Below are 18,866 nucleotides of genomic sequence, written 5' to 3' on the forward strand. Positions count from 1 at the left end.
CCTCTTAGGACTGCCTTTGCTGCATCCCAAAGATTTTGAACAGTTGTGTTTTCATTTTCATTGGTTTCCATGTATTTTTTTAATTCTTCTTTAATTTCCTGGTTGACCCATTCATTCTTCAGTAGGATGCTCTTTAGCCTCCATATCATTGATTCTTAATACACATTTAGACTTATGTTTGAGAATAAGTTTTATTTTTTTAGAGCTCTCTTAAATACTTCAAATAAAGGGCAGACTGTCACCCAAGACTGGCTATCAGCATTCTCTGTGTGGATTCCCCTCTTGATTCTTGTTCAACTTTGTACTCCATGCTGGGAATAAAAGCAGCGTGCCAACAACCACAGTAAACAGAGCTTTCCCACAGCCTCTTAAAATAGTAATTACCTGTCATACCTACCAAAGAGTGGACAGTTTTACTGTTTTATTTGCATAGAGCTAAAATGGGAGGGGTTTTTTCTTTGTGTTAAATAAGAACAGCAACTGACAATCCGGTGTCAATAAAATGCTTAATTTGGGGCCTTATTCCAGTATTTATTAATGTCTTCAAAGTATCACAAATCTTGGTGTTTGCATTGTATCGTATTGTATTTGGTGAATGGATTTGTTTTATTTTGAGGTCTGTTTTTTTACTTTTGTGATGTGATACTTTAGCTTCTGACTTTTGAGTGATAAAATATAAATTAGACCTTGACAGTGCACTGTTGTATTGAATGCTTGAATGGTGCACATCCAATAAATAATAGTGCTCTGTTATTTGTTCATTTGTTTGAGATTCAGCAATTTCATATTAGGAAATGCTTGATATCATCCTAAGTATATCATATAGAATAGTGACACCAAAGTTCATCTGTTTTCATAAAGCAGAAGATACAGCAATATGCTTTACTTATACTGTATTATTTGTTGTATATAATACAAAAATTGATCCAGTTTTAAGTTGTTTTTTGCTTTGTCCTCAGAGAGCAAATCAAAAGGCCTCCAGTGGATAATAGATACGACTATAGCTTATCCCAAAGCTGAACCCATAGATATTCAAACCTGGATACTTGGGTATAGGAAACCAACAGTCACACATGTACATTACAGGTAAGAAATTTGTGTTAGTAACCCAGCATATACCCAACATAAAGTACTATCTCAAGACAGTGTGTTAATATTAACGTTTTAATCAATAGTGAAAATAGTTGGCTCAAAATCATTCTTATGCTGACTTTTTAATATGAAAATATCATTTGAAGTAGTTATTTTCACTGAGTGATAAAAGTCTCTAAAAATGGCATTCTGGAGGCATTGTGATTACTTGATTGCCTGACACTCTGAGCAAAAGTAATTAGAGGCAAACATCAAGCATAAATATATGCTCATTTGGGCTAAGCAGATTTGTATTAATAGAAGTGGAATTTGTTTTTAAATCATTGAGTCACATAAGATCTTCTAAATGATTAAATTGAGAATTTAGCTAAAACTTACACTTTAAAATTTTTAATGTTTTAATATTTAACATTTTAATATATCATTTGCATGAACAACAGCAAAAACATTTATTGAATATTCTGTACCAGCTTCTTGAGATTTTTTAATGTAGATTGGTTTTTATTTTTTAAATTTTTTATTTTTTTAAAAAAGATTTTATTTACTTATTTGACAGAGAGAGACACACAGTGAGAGAGGGAACACAAGCAGGGGGTGTGGGAGAGGGAGAAGCAGGCTTCCCACGGAGCAGAGAGCCCAATGTGGGGCTCCATCCCAGGACCCTGGGATCATGACCTGAGCCAAAGGCAGACGCTTAATGACTGAACCACCCAGGCTCCCCTAGATTGCTTTTTTAAAAGGTTTTTATATTAAAGCACGATGCTGATGAAGCCTGGGTAGATTTGACCACTTTATAAGCCATTTGTATTTTACTCTGTTTCCTGGTCAAAGAGCTCAACTCCTGGCAACTCAGTTACAAAGTGGGTGTTGTGTAAGACTGTTGAATCACAGACCTTTACCCGTGAAACAAATAATACATTATATGTTAATTTAAAAAAACAAGCAACAAAGTGAGCAGTTGGTCCCTGAGAAGTTCACAATTGCCACAAAAGCCCTCAATTCAAGAGGAAAACTACTCAAATTACATACTCATTGAGAGTAAATAGGTACATGTTTTCATATGTATAAACCATCATAGTTTTACAAATAGAAGTACAACATTGGAATAATTTGAAACTAAAGTTTTAAAACTTAAATATTACAATTTGGGTTTTTGGTATGGAAGCAATAACTAGAAAATTACAGTTGATTCTGCTATGTGACTTACATTGCTAAATGGTGAAGTTCATGTGTGACCGCACTGACTCCATCCATTCCACGTATGCTGTCCATTTTACTTACTAAGCACTTAACTGTGTATAAGGCAGTATGCTAAGCCCTGACAGAATTTCTCCAGGAACAGTTTTATTTTCATATATACGAAGCTTATCTAGCCTTCAGTAAATTTTTAAATTGTAATCTATAAATGAAACTCAATTCTGATGCCCAAACCCAAAATAACTGACTCTTGGTTATAAGTTTTAGATGCATGTAGATTGTATTTGCATTGGATATATGTAGATCTTCCTAGCACATCATACCCAAAAAGAACTGAGACAAGGAAGAAACATTAATTATATAGGCATTCTATTATAGTTGACCCTTTCTTTTTTAACCAATAAAAAGAAAACAGTTTTAGTTTATAGATGAAAAAAATGAATGGAATCATAAAGGATCTAAGAAATTAAAGCAATGTCCATTTTTCGCAAAATTATTTTAACAGGAGTAAGTTCAAGGTCTTTAAATTCACTTTAAGTAGGGTTTCTTAACCTGGATGGACCTGAGAATTTTTTTTTTCCCCCTCAAAATCAGATGTTACTTTAATTTAAAACATTTTTTTATTTGAGTGTGGTGGACACACACTGCCCCGTTGGCCTCAGGGTCCAAACACAGTGATTCAGCTTCTCTGTGCGTTATGCCCAGCCAAGTGCAGCTGCTGTCTGACCTCAGAGAGTTTTCTAGCCCAATCTCTGTGCAAAATATTGTGTACGTCTGCAGTTTTCTGCAGAGAAGTTTCACAGCTTTCGATCTAGTCTCAAAATAGATTAAGGATTTAAAAAAAGATTAAAGACTCCTGATTGAGAGATCCAAACCAAATAGTAGATGAAAGATGTGAAATGGTTAGCTTGATACAGAAAAATACTTCTACTGATAAAATTGAAGCTTCTGAGAAATTGGGTTTTTTTGTTTTTGTTTTAAGAATTTATTCATTTGAGAGAGAGGGAGATAGTGAGAAAGAGCCTGAGGGGTGGGGAGAGGGAGAAGCAGGCTCCCCGCGGAGCAGGGAGCCTGATGCGGGGCTCGATCCCGGAGCCCCAGGCTCATGACCCAACCGACTGAACCAGCCAGGTGCCCCAAGAAATACGTTTGATTATAGAAACTTTATTATCATACATAGAAATAGTGAAGAGAATTCTAAAATATTAGATTAGCAGAGATTAAATCATGATGTAGAATCATATCCTAAAATACTAACTATAGTATACATTACGCCCAGTTATTTATTTATACATACATACTCACACACACACACACACACACACATCCTAGGAGTCTTGGGACAGGTAAAGAGATAAGCTGTTCTTTAAAGATATTTAATAAAAAGAGTTTATTGTCTAACCAGTGTTAAGAAAAGGGAAGGACTTGTGTTCAGATGGGAAAAGGAGGGGAAATGAAAGGGGCCAGAGAGAAAGAGGTGTCTGGTTAACAGGATCGTTTTGAGGGTTTGCAAGAAGCTCATGAGAAGCGATGTGGGCCATGACTATGGCAGCAACCAGGGATAAATCTCTATCACCCTCACGTTGAGTAGGTCTCCTCCTGTATTGTTGTAGGCCATCTGTACACCCTGGGAGATAGGAAAAAAAGGATTGTTTTTTGGTTTGATTGGGGTTTGGGGGAGCTTCCCCCTACTTCCAGTTTTCTCAATTCCAAAATAAACTGTTCATTGCTTATCTTGGATTTTTCCTGGTAGGAATCACACCATTGAAATTAAAATAAATTTAAACAAACATGGTACTCCTTACCCATTTTTTTTTTCCTGTTGTCAGAGAGATTGGTTTTTGTTCAAACACTCCAGGTGTTTGGTTATATTTTTAAAGCTTTAAACAAGGATGAGATGTTTCCAATTAGAATAAGAGATTTTAAATGCAACATTGGAAATCATATATATACAAATGTGAATAATATAAATAACTGAGGTCAGATCTCTTTCTCTTTTAATGTGGGAGGCTGGCAAGAAAAACTAAGCAGCATTGACTGGTTAAAGTGGGGAGTGGGTGCCCAGAGAGAAAGGAAAAAGTGCTCAGGAAACTGTCAAGTTCACTGAAAAATAGTAGTTTTGCTTAATGTTGCCTTATCTTCATCCATAGGCAGATTTTAATAACTATTAATGAATATATTTTTTCCTGCAATTAAGCATAATTTATCCAGAACCTTTCTATTAAGCCATACGGTACAATTTTGATTCATATTATTTAGAAAGTATTTGTTTTCTTCTTAGCCCCAGCTGACTTTTTTTTTTTTTAATAAAGCACCCCCTCATTCTTAGAGAATTTAATTGAAATGATTACCTGGTGATTATGGTGTAGTTGGGCAAGTTGGTACTGTTGCTAGGTTTTTTCAGTATAAGCTAGAGTATACATGTCAGAGTCAAAAATTAATTATTCCATTCTGCTCAGGATTTATCAGATCCTACTTAGAATACTGCATGTATTTTAATTTCTCTATTTTAAAAGAAATAATACAGCCAGTAGAAGCTTATGAAAATACCTAATATATATAAATCCTAGAACACTAGTACCACTTGAATGACCATTTTAGATCAAACCAAAGCAAATTTGGAGGTGGTAGTAATGAAATGAAACATAATTCTAAGGGAAACCCCAAGTTGAAAATATAAACAACTTAAGGAAAAATTTAACAGTTCAAAAGTACTAAATCTGTAATAAGTTTCTGTATATATGAAGTACTTTGACCATATTTTAGGTAAATTTCATGGAGGGCAGTAACTGGCCTTTCCGTGTGACGCCTCTGAGCCTCTGGGGTACTCTTAGAACACCGTAACATTCTTGAACATCAGAGTGTACTTGGGGAACAGTACAATTGTCATCCTTCAACATTATTTAACAATCTGTAGTTGGGCCATTTTTTATTTTTTTAATACGCTTCTCGGAAATTATTGTCAAGGCTGCCAGGTAAACTCCACTCCCTGTTCTGTATACCTCATTGGAACATACTGTGACAGGTGTATGGAGATTTCTGAGCAAAAAAGGCATTTTGGGGGGCACCTGGCTGGCTCAGTCATAGAGGCATGTGACTCTTGATCTTGGGTCATGAGTTCAAGCCCCACATTGGATGTAGAGATTACTTAAATAAATAAAACTTTTTTTTTTTAAAGGCATTTTTCCTTATAGAGTGACTCCAGATATAATGTGTCAGTAAAACTAAATGCTTAGAAAACATTTGGTCTTTATTTAAATAAGAAAAGACTGTCTAGATTACCAGAATGTGCAGGAGAATATTCTTCTAGATTTTAAGTTTCTGTACTGATGCTTAGGAAAAAAGCATAAGAATGCAATAGCTTATTTTAAATGTTATGAGATAAACTATTTTTTAATTTTCCAATAGCAGTTTTCTGCATTGTCCGTTCACTTCTTACTTCTTGGGTTTATATGTTGATTTTTAGGATTTCTGGAAGAGGAAACCCTAAAGCCCTTAATATATATGTTACTATATGCTGTAAAATACTTTTCTAAAATACCACATAAATGAGAAAGTAAACATTTGTGACATGGTTATATACTAGATTGTACCTTACAAATAGATAGTGTTGTTATCTGTCAAAAGTTAAGGCAAATGTTTGGAGCTTATTCCTTAGGAAACTTGCAGTAAGTGGTAGTTCAGTACCCAGACCATTTTGCTGATTAAACCCAATGCATAGCTCTTCAAATAGCCCATCTGAGGACCTTTCTGGCTAGAGGTTGCGGCTTCAGTGAATGCATTGTTTGAGCACCAAATGATATACTGATAAAAAAATTTTTTTTAAAAAACCACAAAGCACCTTATAAATACAAAGTACTATTAGTAAGATACATAAAGTATGTATGGATTATTGATAAATCCAATGTTAGTAAATTAGCATTCCCCACAGATTAATCTAGACCACTTATTATTTTAAGAGAAAAGATGTCCTTTCGGGGCGCCTAGGTGGATCAGATGGATAAGCGTCTGCCTTCGGCTCAGGTCATGATCTGCAGGTCCTGGGATGGAGTCCCACGTCTGGCTCCTAGCTCAGCGGGGAGTCTGCTTCTCCCTCTCCCTCTGCCCCTACCCCCCACTTGTGCGCTCTCTCTCTCTCAAATGAATAAATAAAATCTTTTTAAAAAAAAAGAAAGATGTCCTTTCTTATTCCTTACTTCCCAAAATTATGTATTGTATGTAACTAATTATGTATGTAACTAGGGGGATATTTTTTATTAGTATGCATACAACCACATTATTGATCTTTTTCAAAAGTAATGCTTGTTTTAAAAAAAGGAACTAAGCCTTAATTATAAGAAACAATATTTGAGCGAACAACTCTTTCCTCCCACTTTCCCTTTTATATTATCATTGTCACACTGGAAGACAGCTTCTTCCTGTTAAAGGAGTAATGGGCACGGCATGCTGCTGTTAAGGACTTAATAGGAAAATTAAACGTGATTAGATTTTAACTACAGGGATAGAATGTTTATAAGGATAAAAGCAAAAGTAATCAGTGTCCTTAATCTAAATGTCTGCTTCACTCCAAATTAGGACAGTGAGTTGGAGAAAATGCCCTCTTGGGCAGAAGTAGCTTACGTTTTTCTTTTTAAAAATCTTTAAAAAAGATACAACCTTGAGTGTAGATAGTAGCGTAGACAGATTACGAAAGGCAGAGGTGCTGCTTTCATGTCTTATTTGATTGGAATTTTGGTGACTTTGGAGAAAGCATTTAACTAGGGACTTTGAGCAAGAACTTACTTTCAATTTCGGAGGGAGGGATTTATTCAGAAAAGGATTTTTTAACTAATATTTTTTAAGAAAATACGCTCACCACCAGTGCCTGGCTGGCTCAGTAGGTAGAGCATGTTGAGCTCCACACTGGGTGTAGAGATGACTTAAAAATAAAATCTTAGGGCGCCTGGGTGGCTCAGTTGGTTAAGCCACTGCCTTCGGCTCAGGTCATGATCCTGGAGTCCCGGGATCAAGTCCCGCATCGGGCTCCCTGCTCGGCGGGGAGTCTGCTTCTCCCTCTGACCCTCCCCCCTCTCATGCTCTCCCTCTCTCATTCTCTCTCTCAAATAAATAAATAAAATCTTTAAAAAAAAAAAAGAAAATCTTAAAAAACAAAAAAAGAAAATATGCCCACTAGCAAGAATGGACAAATGTTGACATTTTAACATATTTGCTTCAGGATTTTTTATTAATAAAAGAAAGAAGACATTTCTTGTGAAGTTAAGTTGCCATTATTTGCCCTCCCAATTCCATTCCCTTCTTTCCCACCATCAAAGCCACTAGGGTCATAATTTGGTGTGTGGCCTTCCTGTCCTAATATTTTTATTGTACAGATACATTTATAATACATAATGTTGGTCTGTATGTTTTTTAAAATGTATATAATCATAGGTGATTTATCATTTTACAACATGTATTTTTCCACTCTGCATTTTTTCTAGATCTTTTTATTTTTACATTATGGTTCCCTTTCATTCATTTGAACTATTAATGCTATTTAACTGTTCTGTTCCCATGATATGATTGTCACACATTATCAATTCATTCTATTGTTGGATACCTGTTTTCTCAGTATTTCTGCTATTATAATAAACAATGTCACAATGAGTATTTTTATACCTGTTTCACTAAGCGTATGCTAGTAAGTGAGAGGTAAAGTAGGGTATGTGTGTGCCCAAGCGTGGAAGTGCTAGATCATAGGGTGTGTGTATTTTCACCTTTACTGGACACAGTCAAATAGTTCTCGAAATGGTGACATCAGATTACAATCTCATTAGCAGTAATTAAGAGATCACCTCCTCCAATAGTATGTCACCTGTTGCAAATGTGATAGGTTTGAAATGTTACATCATTATTTAGGCCTCGGGTTTCATATTTATAAGATGAGTGTGATAATCCTGTAACCTGATAGTGAGATACATTGCCATGAAACGTAAGATTAGGGCGAAGCTAGCGTCTTTATCTAGGTATTCAGTCACCGTTAGAAATCTCCCTGGTTTGCTCATTGCTGTCTGTCTTCCCCATCTAGAACATGACCTCCTTGAGAGCAGATACTCTGTCTTGTTGACAGTCCCCAGAGCAATGCTGGCATATAGTAGGAATGCAGTACTTAGGAATGTCTGAAGGCTACAGTGTATGCTCTCTGCACGGGCACTGTCCAGTATAGCAGCCGCTCCTGGAACGTGGCGAGTCTGCTGTGAGATGTTCTGCAGAGGGAAAATACACACCGGATTTCAACAACTAGTAGGAAAAAGGACTGTAAAATATCCCAGTAATTTTTCCTGATGACATGTTGAAATGATAATATTTTAGATTTGGGGGGTTAAAGGAGTACATTTCTGGAACATTTTTAGATGTCCTTTATTATATACTTTGTAAAATATTAAGTTTATTTTCAAAAATAGAAGTATGCAACTATGGAAAATATTTCATAGAGGGTAAACACTCCTCCAGCATGCTCACATAAAATTCCTTTATATTTCCTTTTATTATTTGTTTTATATATCTGTTTTTAATGTAGCTGTAGCTATAATATGCATAAAAGTTATTTATATTCTGCTTTATCCCATATAGCATTTTCATGAACATTATACCTGTACTTTCTATGTACTAGGTGTTAAGATTACAAATTTTATAAGTATTTTAAAATAGTGTTACAAAATCTTTGTGGCCTTCCAAAATCCTACTTAGTGTATACATTTAATGACCCATTTCCTTATTAGCCATAGACTTGTCAGGTTTTATTTTTGACTTTTAAAACACCATGCTGAATATATTAGTACTTACATATAGCTCCCTCCACCCCATGTTTTAGATTCCTTTATAATAGATATTTTTAACCTGTTATTTCTGATGCTAGCTTGTAGAGTATTATTAAAATGACATCTGAATAGGGAGAGTGATTATCAAAGAGATGAGGGGAAAACTTATTTATGAGAAAAATTACCAACACTTAAAAATGATAATATTTTAGTAATTTTATGTGTAAACCTAATGTATTTATAATTAATATATCATTTTGGTTTTCCTTTCTGTTTTTCCTTACATCCTAAAACAACAAAATTAAAGTCACAAGTTTTTATAAGTTGTAGAGACTATAATTTCAGAAATAGTTTTTCCCTCTAAAACTTTTATTATGGAAAATATCAAACCTGTAAATTCAGCCCCATGAACCTATCTTACTCTTATGGGGAATGCTATTTTCCCTGTGCTATTTCCCAGATCCTGCTGGTTTATTTTGAAGCAAGTCTCAGATATCATATCATTTCATTTGTAAATTATTCTCTAAAATAAAAGAATTCTTTGGTAAAAAAAATTACATATTATCATACCTAAAATATTAATAACAGTTCATTAATACCATCAAATATCTAAACAGTTATCAAATTTTCTGAATTATCTCATAAGTGATTTTTGAAAAACAGTTTGGATTCAGTTAGATTGCAATTAGTCAATATATCTCTTACATTTCTTCTTATTTACAGATTCCCCCCTCTTTCTTTTTTCTTTTCTTTGGGGTTTATTTTTTGAGGATACCAGATTATTTGCCCTGTAGAGTTTGCTACAATTTTGATTTTGCCAGTTATATCCTGTGTATTCCTCTGTCCCTTCTATTTCCTGTTAATTGGTAGGTAGGTATTAAAATTTCATCAGATTGGGGCGCCTGGGTGGCTCAGTCGTTAAGCATCTGCCTTCGGCTCAGGTCATGATCCCAGGGTCCTGGGATCGAGTCCCACATCGGGCTTCCTGCTCAGCGGGAAGCCTGCTTCTCCCTCTCCCACTCCCCCTGCTTGTGTTCCTGCTCTCGCTATCTCTCTCTCTGTCAAATAAATAAATAAAATCTTTAGGAAAAAAAAAAACTTCATCAGATTGAAGTTGGAATTTGCTTGACAAGAAATACTTCACAAATGGTGATGCTTACTTCCATCAGGAGGCATATAATATCTGGTTGTCTGTCAGAAGTAGTTTTTGAATGCTGTTTTAGTTAAAAATTTCAAAACAGGGTAGCTCAGTCAGTTAAGCATCAGACTCTTGATCTCAGCTCAGGTCTTGATCTGAGAGAGTTCAAGCTCCACGTCAGGCTCTGCGCCAGGCATGGAGCCTACTTAAAAAATAAATAAAGTAAAATTCAAAACAAATGTATCCTATGCTTTGAGGAAAAAATGATACTTCCTCATTCGATCCCTTTAACCACAAACAATGATGTCAGGAATTTCAATTTAGAATTGAGGCCTCTTCTGGCACATAGCACATAATGAGGATCAGTTTTGTCTGAAAACCCTCCTTGTGATCGTATAAGAAGACCCATAGTCTTATATTATTTCGTGAGCCATTAGAAAGGGTTTTTCCCTGTGTCCCAGACTCTAAAGGTTTGGAAATGTTCTAAACTTAATTGAAAAATGAACTATAAATCATCCACTGGGATGACTGTTGGTTGTTTTAGTCAGTGTTCTCTTCAGAGAAATAGAACCGATAGGATATACAGAGCAATCTGTAAGAGGAGATTCAATTCAGGAACTGGCTTTCGTGATTATGGAGGCCGAGAAGCCCCATAGTCTATGGTCTGCAGGCTGAAGAACCAGGAAAGCCAGGGGTCAACTCAGTCCAAGTCCCGCGGTCTGCAAATGGGAGGGAAGGGGAGGATGATATCTATCCAGTCCCTATTCAAGTCCGAAAGGCCAAGAAGCAGAAGCACTAATGTCCCTAGGTCAGGAGAAGATGCATGTCTTAGCTCAAGCAGAGAGAGCAAATTCACCCTTCTTCCGCTTCTTGTTCTGTTCAGGCCTTCAACGGATTGTATGACGTCCACCTGCATTGGTGGGGGCAATCCTCTTTACTTAATCTATTCATTCAAATGTTAATCTCTTCTAGACATACCTAGAAATAATGTTTACCAGCTATCTGGGCATTCCTTAGCCCAGTCAAGTTGACATATAAAGTTAACCATCACAATAGTCTACATAGAGAACCCAAGAAACTGAGTTGACCATCAATTTATAGAGTTCAGCAATCTTTTTTTCTAATTTAAATTCAATTAGCCAACGTATACTACATCATGAGTTTCAGATGTAGAGTTCAATAATTCATCAGTTGCATATAACACCGGTGCTTGATACAAAATCACTACAGAAAAATCAGTGGTATCCCTTATGCTGGCAATAAATAGAAAATATAACTTTTTAAAAAAGATACTATTCTCAGAAGCAAGACTATAAGGTACCTCGCAATAAACCTTCAACAAGAAATGTGTAAGACTTGTATGAAGAAAAAATATAAAGCTTCATTAAAGAACATAAAAGACCTGAATAAATGGAAAGAGAGACTGTGCTCATAGAGGGGAAGACTCAAAATTACAAAGACATCAGTTCTCCCAAATTAATCTATAAATTTAACACAATTGCAATTACATTATATCCAGGAGGGCTTTTCTGGAAACTTGACAAAATGGTTCTAAAATTCATTTGGGAGAGTAAAGATAACTGAATACAGCGAAGATAGTTTGAAGATGAAAGAGACAGAGGAATTTTTCCTGCCAGATGTCAAGACTTACTGTAATTAAAACAGTGTAGTATGAGGGCAGGACCAGGTCGATGGAAAGATTAGAAAATCCAGACGTCTTTGGGGACTTGTGTATGATTAAGTATCCCATATCAGTGGAACACAGACAGACTGTTGAACAAATGAAGTAGTTTGGGACCATTGGTTCTCTATAGCACAGTGACTGCCATAGAGTTGCTATTCAGCTGTTGACAGTGAATGCCTCTGGTAGGGAGGGATCGTCTCATTATACTATTTGAAGTGTTTAATTTTGTTTTGTTTTGGTTTGGTTTGGTTTTTACAACGTGAATGTATTCTTCAATTTAAAAACTAATCGAAAAAAGCAGTTGCCCACAGAATTTAGAATTTTGGCCTAATAATCCTTTGCATAATTGCAACAAAAGCATTTTCATCAGGTAGTTTTAAGAATTTAATAAATTCACATTTAAGATAAATACCATTTAATAGACACGAAATAGATTTTACTCCTTTAAATCCAACATATTGAAATGCTCAAGTTATATAGTCTAGATTTTCATATTCAAGTGCTTTATCCATAATTTAAAAGTGAACTTTAAGAGGCTTAAATTTCTGTAATACTTTTTTGGTGTAAAAGCTGGAATAAAGTAGAATAAAATTAATACAGTGAAAATCAGTTATTTAACTTAATGGGGACCAAATTTCAGGTCACCTTTTCCCAGTAACTGTGAATAACTCTAGAGTAGTTCCCACCTGATGACATGTACTTAGGCACTAATGATGCATGCTTAGAGCTTTACCACCCTCCGCCCCAGCCCCAGAATTGCCCACCTGGGAGTGAAGTACTAAGATTGCTTCTTGAGCTAAAAGTGGCTTTCTTTTTTCCTAGCAGAAGAAAACAGTGTCCTGTCTTTAGTTTTTCTTACGCTAGGGCTTTTCTCTGTCCTCGTTTAGAATTAATTGTTCATTTCACCCCTACTTGTGCTGTTTCTAATAATTCTCTTCTTCCTGTCTGCTTTTCTTATCACCTCTTGTGTTCTGTTGCTTTGCCTCTGTATCCTAGCTTTTCCCTGGAAAAGACTGGACGTTTTAGTTATCGGTCATTATTGAGAGCTTCTAGTTGGAAAATGGAAAGTTACACATTAAATTTAATCTTCAAGTTTTTAGTTGTGCTTGGCTGTTTTTATGAATGTTCACTACCCACAAGTTCTTTCTTCTTTTCTGCACCAGCAATTTTTTTTCCCCTTTCCTTTAAGAAAAGAAAACATTTTAGTTTGGCACCATTCAGGATGCTGGAGGCATTGAATAAGTGGTCTTAATCGAAGTTTGAGTTGTGGGTTGAATTCTGTGTTTCTGTAATGAAGTTGAAATTTTAAAAGAGGTGAACCATCATTTCAAGTGAGAAAATCATCCTCTACTTAGAAGACATACTTCATTTCTTTTTTTTTAAAGATTGTATTTATATATTTATTTATTATATATGTATAGAGAGAGAGAGAGAGTGAGCAGTGGGAGGAGCAGAGGGAGGAGCGGAGGGAGAGGGACAAGCATACTCCTTGCTGAGCACAGAGCCTGACTCGGGGCTCCATCCCAGGACCCTGAGATCATGACCTGAGCTAAAATCAAGAGTTGGACACCCAACCAACTGAGCCACCCAGGCACCCCGACATATGTCATTTATTTCCAAATATTTATAAAAAGTTACACATGGAGGAAATTTTGTACTGGGACATAGTTGAGAACGAAGACCACAACCTACAAATCTAATTTACTAAGCTATTTTCAGTACATGAATCTGGACATAATAGGATTTGGAGAACTATGATAAGCTTTGTAAATGGAAGAGCTCTCTCCTCACCTCCCTGGCCCTGTGGGGCTCGCCATGTCCTTTTCACTTTCAGGTCTCTTCAGGGTCAATCACGGTGACTGCCATTGGTATTCAAAAACTACTCTTTGTTTTCTAACTTAATTTAGTGTTGTTGGAAATACTGTCCCCCAAATAAAAAAATTCTTAGCGTTTAATTTTTAATTGAATAATGGTTAAGCATAACTCTGATGATCACTATCTTTTAGTTACTTGCAGTCATTGAACTGAATCTGAGAAGTGGCAGGGCTAGCTAGATCTTTTTGTCTAACCTTTTATTTAATACAGGATCTTACACACACACACACACACACACACACACTCTCTCTCTCTCTCTCTCTCTCTGTCTCTCTCCTTGACAGATTGCTTAAGTATAGACTTCTCCAGGATCCTGTTTGTAGCCCTCTGTCTGTGGAGGTTGAGTTCATAGTGAGAGAGTAAACAGAAACAGCTCCTCTACACACATAGCTCAAGTTCCCTGGCCTTCTCCCAAGTTCCAGACCCTCACATCACTTCCTTTCCTCCACTGGGATTGCCTGTTGCTTCTGCAAGCCTAGTATTTCTAAAACTGAACTCATTTTCCTTCATGCAAACTTCTTTCTCCTGGCTGTCCAATGGAGTTTATGTTTTCATCATTCTGCACTCACCCAGAATGAAAATTTTGGAGTTCCTTTGACTGTTCCACTTTTTAATTTAATTCTCTCTCTCAAATTCAGCTGCCAGTTCCTATGAAGGAAACCTCTGCAATGTTTCTTTCTCTCCCTTTTTTTTTTTTTAAATCTAAATGCCACAGCCTAGCTCACACCTCATTACCTTTTACCTGGAGTATATTTGCTTATTAATATTCCCTTTATTAATATTGGTCCCATCTTCGATCAGTATTTATTTTACTGCTATATTCCTCTTCCTAAAGCACAAAACCTTCTTTTTTTTCTTTTTCCTTTTTTTTTTTTTTTTTTTGGTTAAAAACATTAGTGGAACAACTGGCAAGATTTGAATGAAGTCTATAGATTATAGATTAGATAATAGTATTGTATCCGTGTGAATTTCCTGATTTTGATCATTCGACTATGGTTATGTTAGAGACTGTCCTTGTATTTAGAAAATACACGTGGAAGTACTTAGGGGACACTCTGTAACTTCCTCTCAAAAGTTGAAAAATCATATGGATATATATCAGAAAGTTGTTACGTATGCTATATGGAGAGAAAGAATGGTAACGTAAAGCAAATATGGGGAAAACTGATATTTGGGGAATCTGATTGAAGCACATATGTGACTTCTTTGTACTATTTTTACAATTTTTCTTGAGCATGAAGTTATCTCAACATAAAAAGTTTTCAAAAGTCATTAGGGAGATAGGAAGAATTCTTTGTGCCTTCTCCTGGGTTTTGCTGTGAACCTTTAACTGCCCCCCAAAAATAGTCTTAACAAAAAATTTTTAAAAGTCATGAGACTCAGGGAAAGTGTACTAGTGATTCTCCTAAGCAGATACTCCAGTGTTGTGTTTTGCTTACCTGATGGTTCAGTTCCTTCAGCAAGCATTTATTTGTTAAGCATCTTACTATGTCTCAAAAGACAGAACACGAATAAAGATGTAATAAGCAAATTTGAGGTCTGAACAGTGCCCCCTCATAGTTTATACGTGGCATGTTGGTTTACTACAGTTTTGACGATCACGAGGAGTAGGGCTCAAGGGGAAGGGGTCCCAGGATGAACTTTCCCCGACTGTGAGAGGAAGCGGTGGCCAAGGTGCTACTTGCCTTCTCCCTGTCTACAGCGACATTAAAGGCACTGGAAATTCTCTCTGACCTTGCGTTTGCTGCCCCAGAGCCTTGGTTTGTCCCTGTGCTGAAGTGGGTAAAAGCTTTTATCTGAGCTGCTGAATTCTATTTTCAGATAACTAGTGGGCTTTTTTTTTTTTTTTTTTCTTTTTAAGCCTTGCTAGTGGATCCAGGGGGAAGCTATAAATACTACATTTTGGTATGCTGAGGATGAAGCCTTGAGCAGCTTACCTCATGACAGTGGCTCAAAGCAACACTTCTGGGACTTGAATGCTGGGAGAAATTCCGATATGTTAAATTTGACAGTATCTGTTCTTGTCCATAAATCTATTTTTGGTGACAAGTAGTTTCTGAATTTCTGAGTTATTCTTATCACACTAACCCTGGTGGTGTCACTTACTATTCCCATGGTACTGATGGCTGTCTGCAGATGGCACCTCCAAAGTTTTACGCTGGCAGATGACTTTCATTTTAATTCCGTTCAGCAAACTTGAGTTCCCATGAAGGATCAGGCACTGATTTACACACTGGTTATGCGGTGATGAGTACAGCACAGTCTGATAGAAGGAACAGACACATAAGAAAATAAATAGAACATAAACTAATAAGCACAGTTACAAAGGACAGAGTTGGCCCTGAGAAGGATGTATTTACTGTAGGAGAAGAGGAGGAGGAAACTGAAAGAGAAGAGAACAAAGGGGTAAGAGACCCAAGTCCTTATCTTCCACAGCAGCAAGTCAATGAATAAATTTCAAACTGGATAATCTAGAAGTAGAGGTAGTAACATGTTTTTAAGCACGATGGAGGTAAATAACAAAAGAAAATTGAAGGGAGTTGTATCTGGGCAACAGGTGTCTGAGGAGGGGAAGAAATAGGGTTATTATTTTTCATTGTCAACCTTGTAGTAGTACTTTTGACTGTTGAAAACTATATGCATTTTGTTACTTTATTTAAAAAGACTTTTAAATCCTACTTACTCTTTTAGGCCAACTCAAATGATGCCATTTCCATGTATCCTGTGCTATAAGTAGACACACACACCCCTTCCTTTAAACTTACACAGAAATTCTTTAAACTCCTTATACAACATTTACCATATTCTGGTTTTAGAGTATTTGTTTACTCTTCTTTTCCCTCTGCTAGATTATTAGGCTTTTGGAAGCAGGAACTGTTCATCTCAAAATTTTCCTCAATGCTTATTAATGCCTTTACTTGTGGTTGGCGTAAGTGAACTGAGGGTTTAGCCATGTTGTTTGTTAGCTCGCATTTTGGATCCTTGGTAGCATGAAAATTCAAATGTTCTAACTCAAATATATAGAGGTGCAGCTGCTAAGCATTATTTATATCTTTTTTTTGCAAGTGTAATTTATCTAGTGCTCTTAAATCTGATTCAGTGGATTTTGGTAGAATACTCTGTATTTAAGAGCATCCTGGATTACTGATAATTAGAATTTTTGTTTCTTGAAAATTAGAAGCTAGTTTCTCATTTGGATAGCTACTGATATTGGGAAGATTTATTTCTGTTATTTATTTATTTGTTTATTTATTTATTTATGTCCCACAAGAACTCCTTTTGATTCCAAGAGGACTGGTATTGAGTGCATTTGATACTTTGCCATATTAGGGGATTAGTTGTTTTAATATTTTAATCCCATGGTGATCAAACAGAGTAATGAAAGTAGATTGCTCTTGAGGGAGCATTTGGTCTGCCCTCCTGGCTGTTTCCTAAGGCAAGAGAATGTCCAAGCTATTGTAGGCAGATGGTAGGGGAGGCTTTCTGTTAAAACACAGTCCCATTCCCGCACTCACCCCCATTTAAAGCAATATATACTTCGCCAACCTCGCCATGTTCTTTCAAGAGTTCAGTTGGTAAACCCAACCTTCTCTGTTTAATTCAGCCATATTTTTAGTCACTTTTCTCCTTATAAAGATGCTTTAAATACTGTTTCAAGATGTTCTTTAGCCCGATGGCTCTTGCTAAGTTATCCTTAGGTTGATTAGGCCTGATACTATATTTACAGAAACAGGATATGTTTATAAGTCAAAAAATCATGCAAATAATTCCCCAAACCATTTGGCTGCTCTTCACTGTGGTAGAAGTGAGTAGTTTCAAGAGTGCTATACCTATATTGCAAAGCTGTGTTAAGATGGTATTAAATTATCTAAAAGTTAAAAGTCAATAATTTGTAATGCCATTCACTTAAAAAGTAAAATCCAATTTTTAAACTTAAGTTTTAAATTTTAAAACATTCCTCTAGTATCAGGATGAAGTTTAACGGACTTTCCTGAAAATCCAACTGTTTAAGGTTATTTAATTTGGAGGAAATAAGAAAGAAATGATTAAATTTCCTGAATAGTTGTTTCCTGCGTAGCTCTGGGCACACCTCTCTTGCGCCTGGAACTGTGCTGGCTACGGATTATGAGGCCTCCTCCTGCTCAGAGTCTGCCCCATACATACATAGTTCAGGGGTCATCCAAAGATTTGAGGTCGTGACTCCCCCTTTGTGTGTGCTTCTCTCTGGATTCCTGTCTCCAACTGCAGTGCTCGTCCTAATCTCTCTCCTCTCATTCTTCAACCAGTAAGACTACCTATTTCCATGTAAATTTTAGGCCTCCCTGTGTGGCACTAATTGGGAATTATCCTCAGGTAAAAAGCTGGAAAAAATGGAAAACTCACCCAGTGCCGTTCCTGTTTTCCCAGTGTTGACTCTGCTCCAGTATCTGCCTGTTTTTAGTCACTCCCCAGTACATTCCACTAATGATTTTTGTGTTTTGTCCAGAATTTATAACAGTTACCTGTGAACTACTCTGTAATAATGAAAAGCAGAACTCACCTCTTGTCTTATTTTAATGGATATTGTAAGTCATAGGGAGAGTTACAGCTAAATCTCAATTTTTATGAGATAAAAGAATAGATTTTGCCCTCAAGTATGGCCCTGTTCACTTTTTTGGCCTTTGAAAGTGGTATTGCATTGTGCCAAAGTGACTATACACATAGGCACTTAAGTCACATGGTGGTACTTAAGTAAAAAGATGTTTATCAGGGGCGCCTAGGTGGCTCAGTTGGTTAAGTGTCTGACTCTTGATTTCCGCTCAGGTCTTGATCTCAGGGTCGTGAATTTAAGCCCCACATTGGGCTCCACGCCCAGTGTGGAGCCTACTTAAAAAAAATTCTTTTAGGGCGCCTGGGTGGCTCAGTTGGTTAAGCGACTGCCTTCGGCTCAGGTCATGATCCTGGAGTCCCTGGATCGAGTCCCGCATCGGGCTCCCTGCTCGGCAGGGAGTCTGCTTCTCCCTCTGACCCTCCCCCTTCTCATGTGCTCTCTCTCATTCTCTCTCTCTCAAATAAATAAATAAAATCTTTAAAAAAAAAAAAT

General features: G+C 36.5%; 1 protein-coding gene across 1 annotated transcript in view; it reads left to right on the forward strand.

Annotated features, from left to right (window-relative positions):
• LPGAT1 (lysophosphatidylglycerol acyltransferase 1) overlaps positions 1–18,866 on the forward strand; it is a 76,556-nt gene that overhangs the window by 40,288 nt on the left and 17,402 nt on the right. The window contains exon 4 of the mRNA XM_081823201.1: positions 931–1,086. Within this exon, the coding sequence (XP_081679327.1) occupies positions 931–1,086 (156 nt within the window). The remainder of the gene's footprint in view (positions 1–930; positions 1,087–18,866) is intronic.

The sequence above is a fragment of the Leptonychotes weddellii genome, chromosome 6 (assembly GCF_054177405.1).
Source record: "Leptonychotes weddellii isolate Sample4059 chromosome 6, ASM5417740v2, whole genome shotgun sequence".
Classification (NCBI taxonomy): Eukaryota; Metazoa; Chordata; class Mammalia; order Carnivora; family Phocidae; genus Leptonychotes; species Leptonychotes weddellii.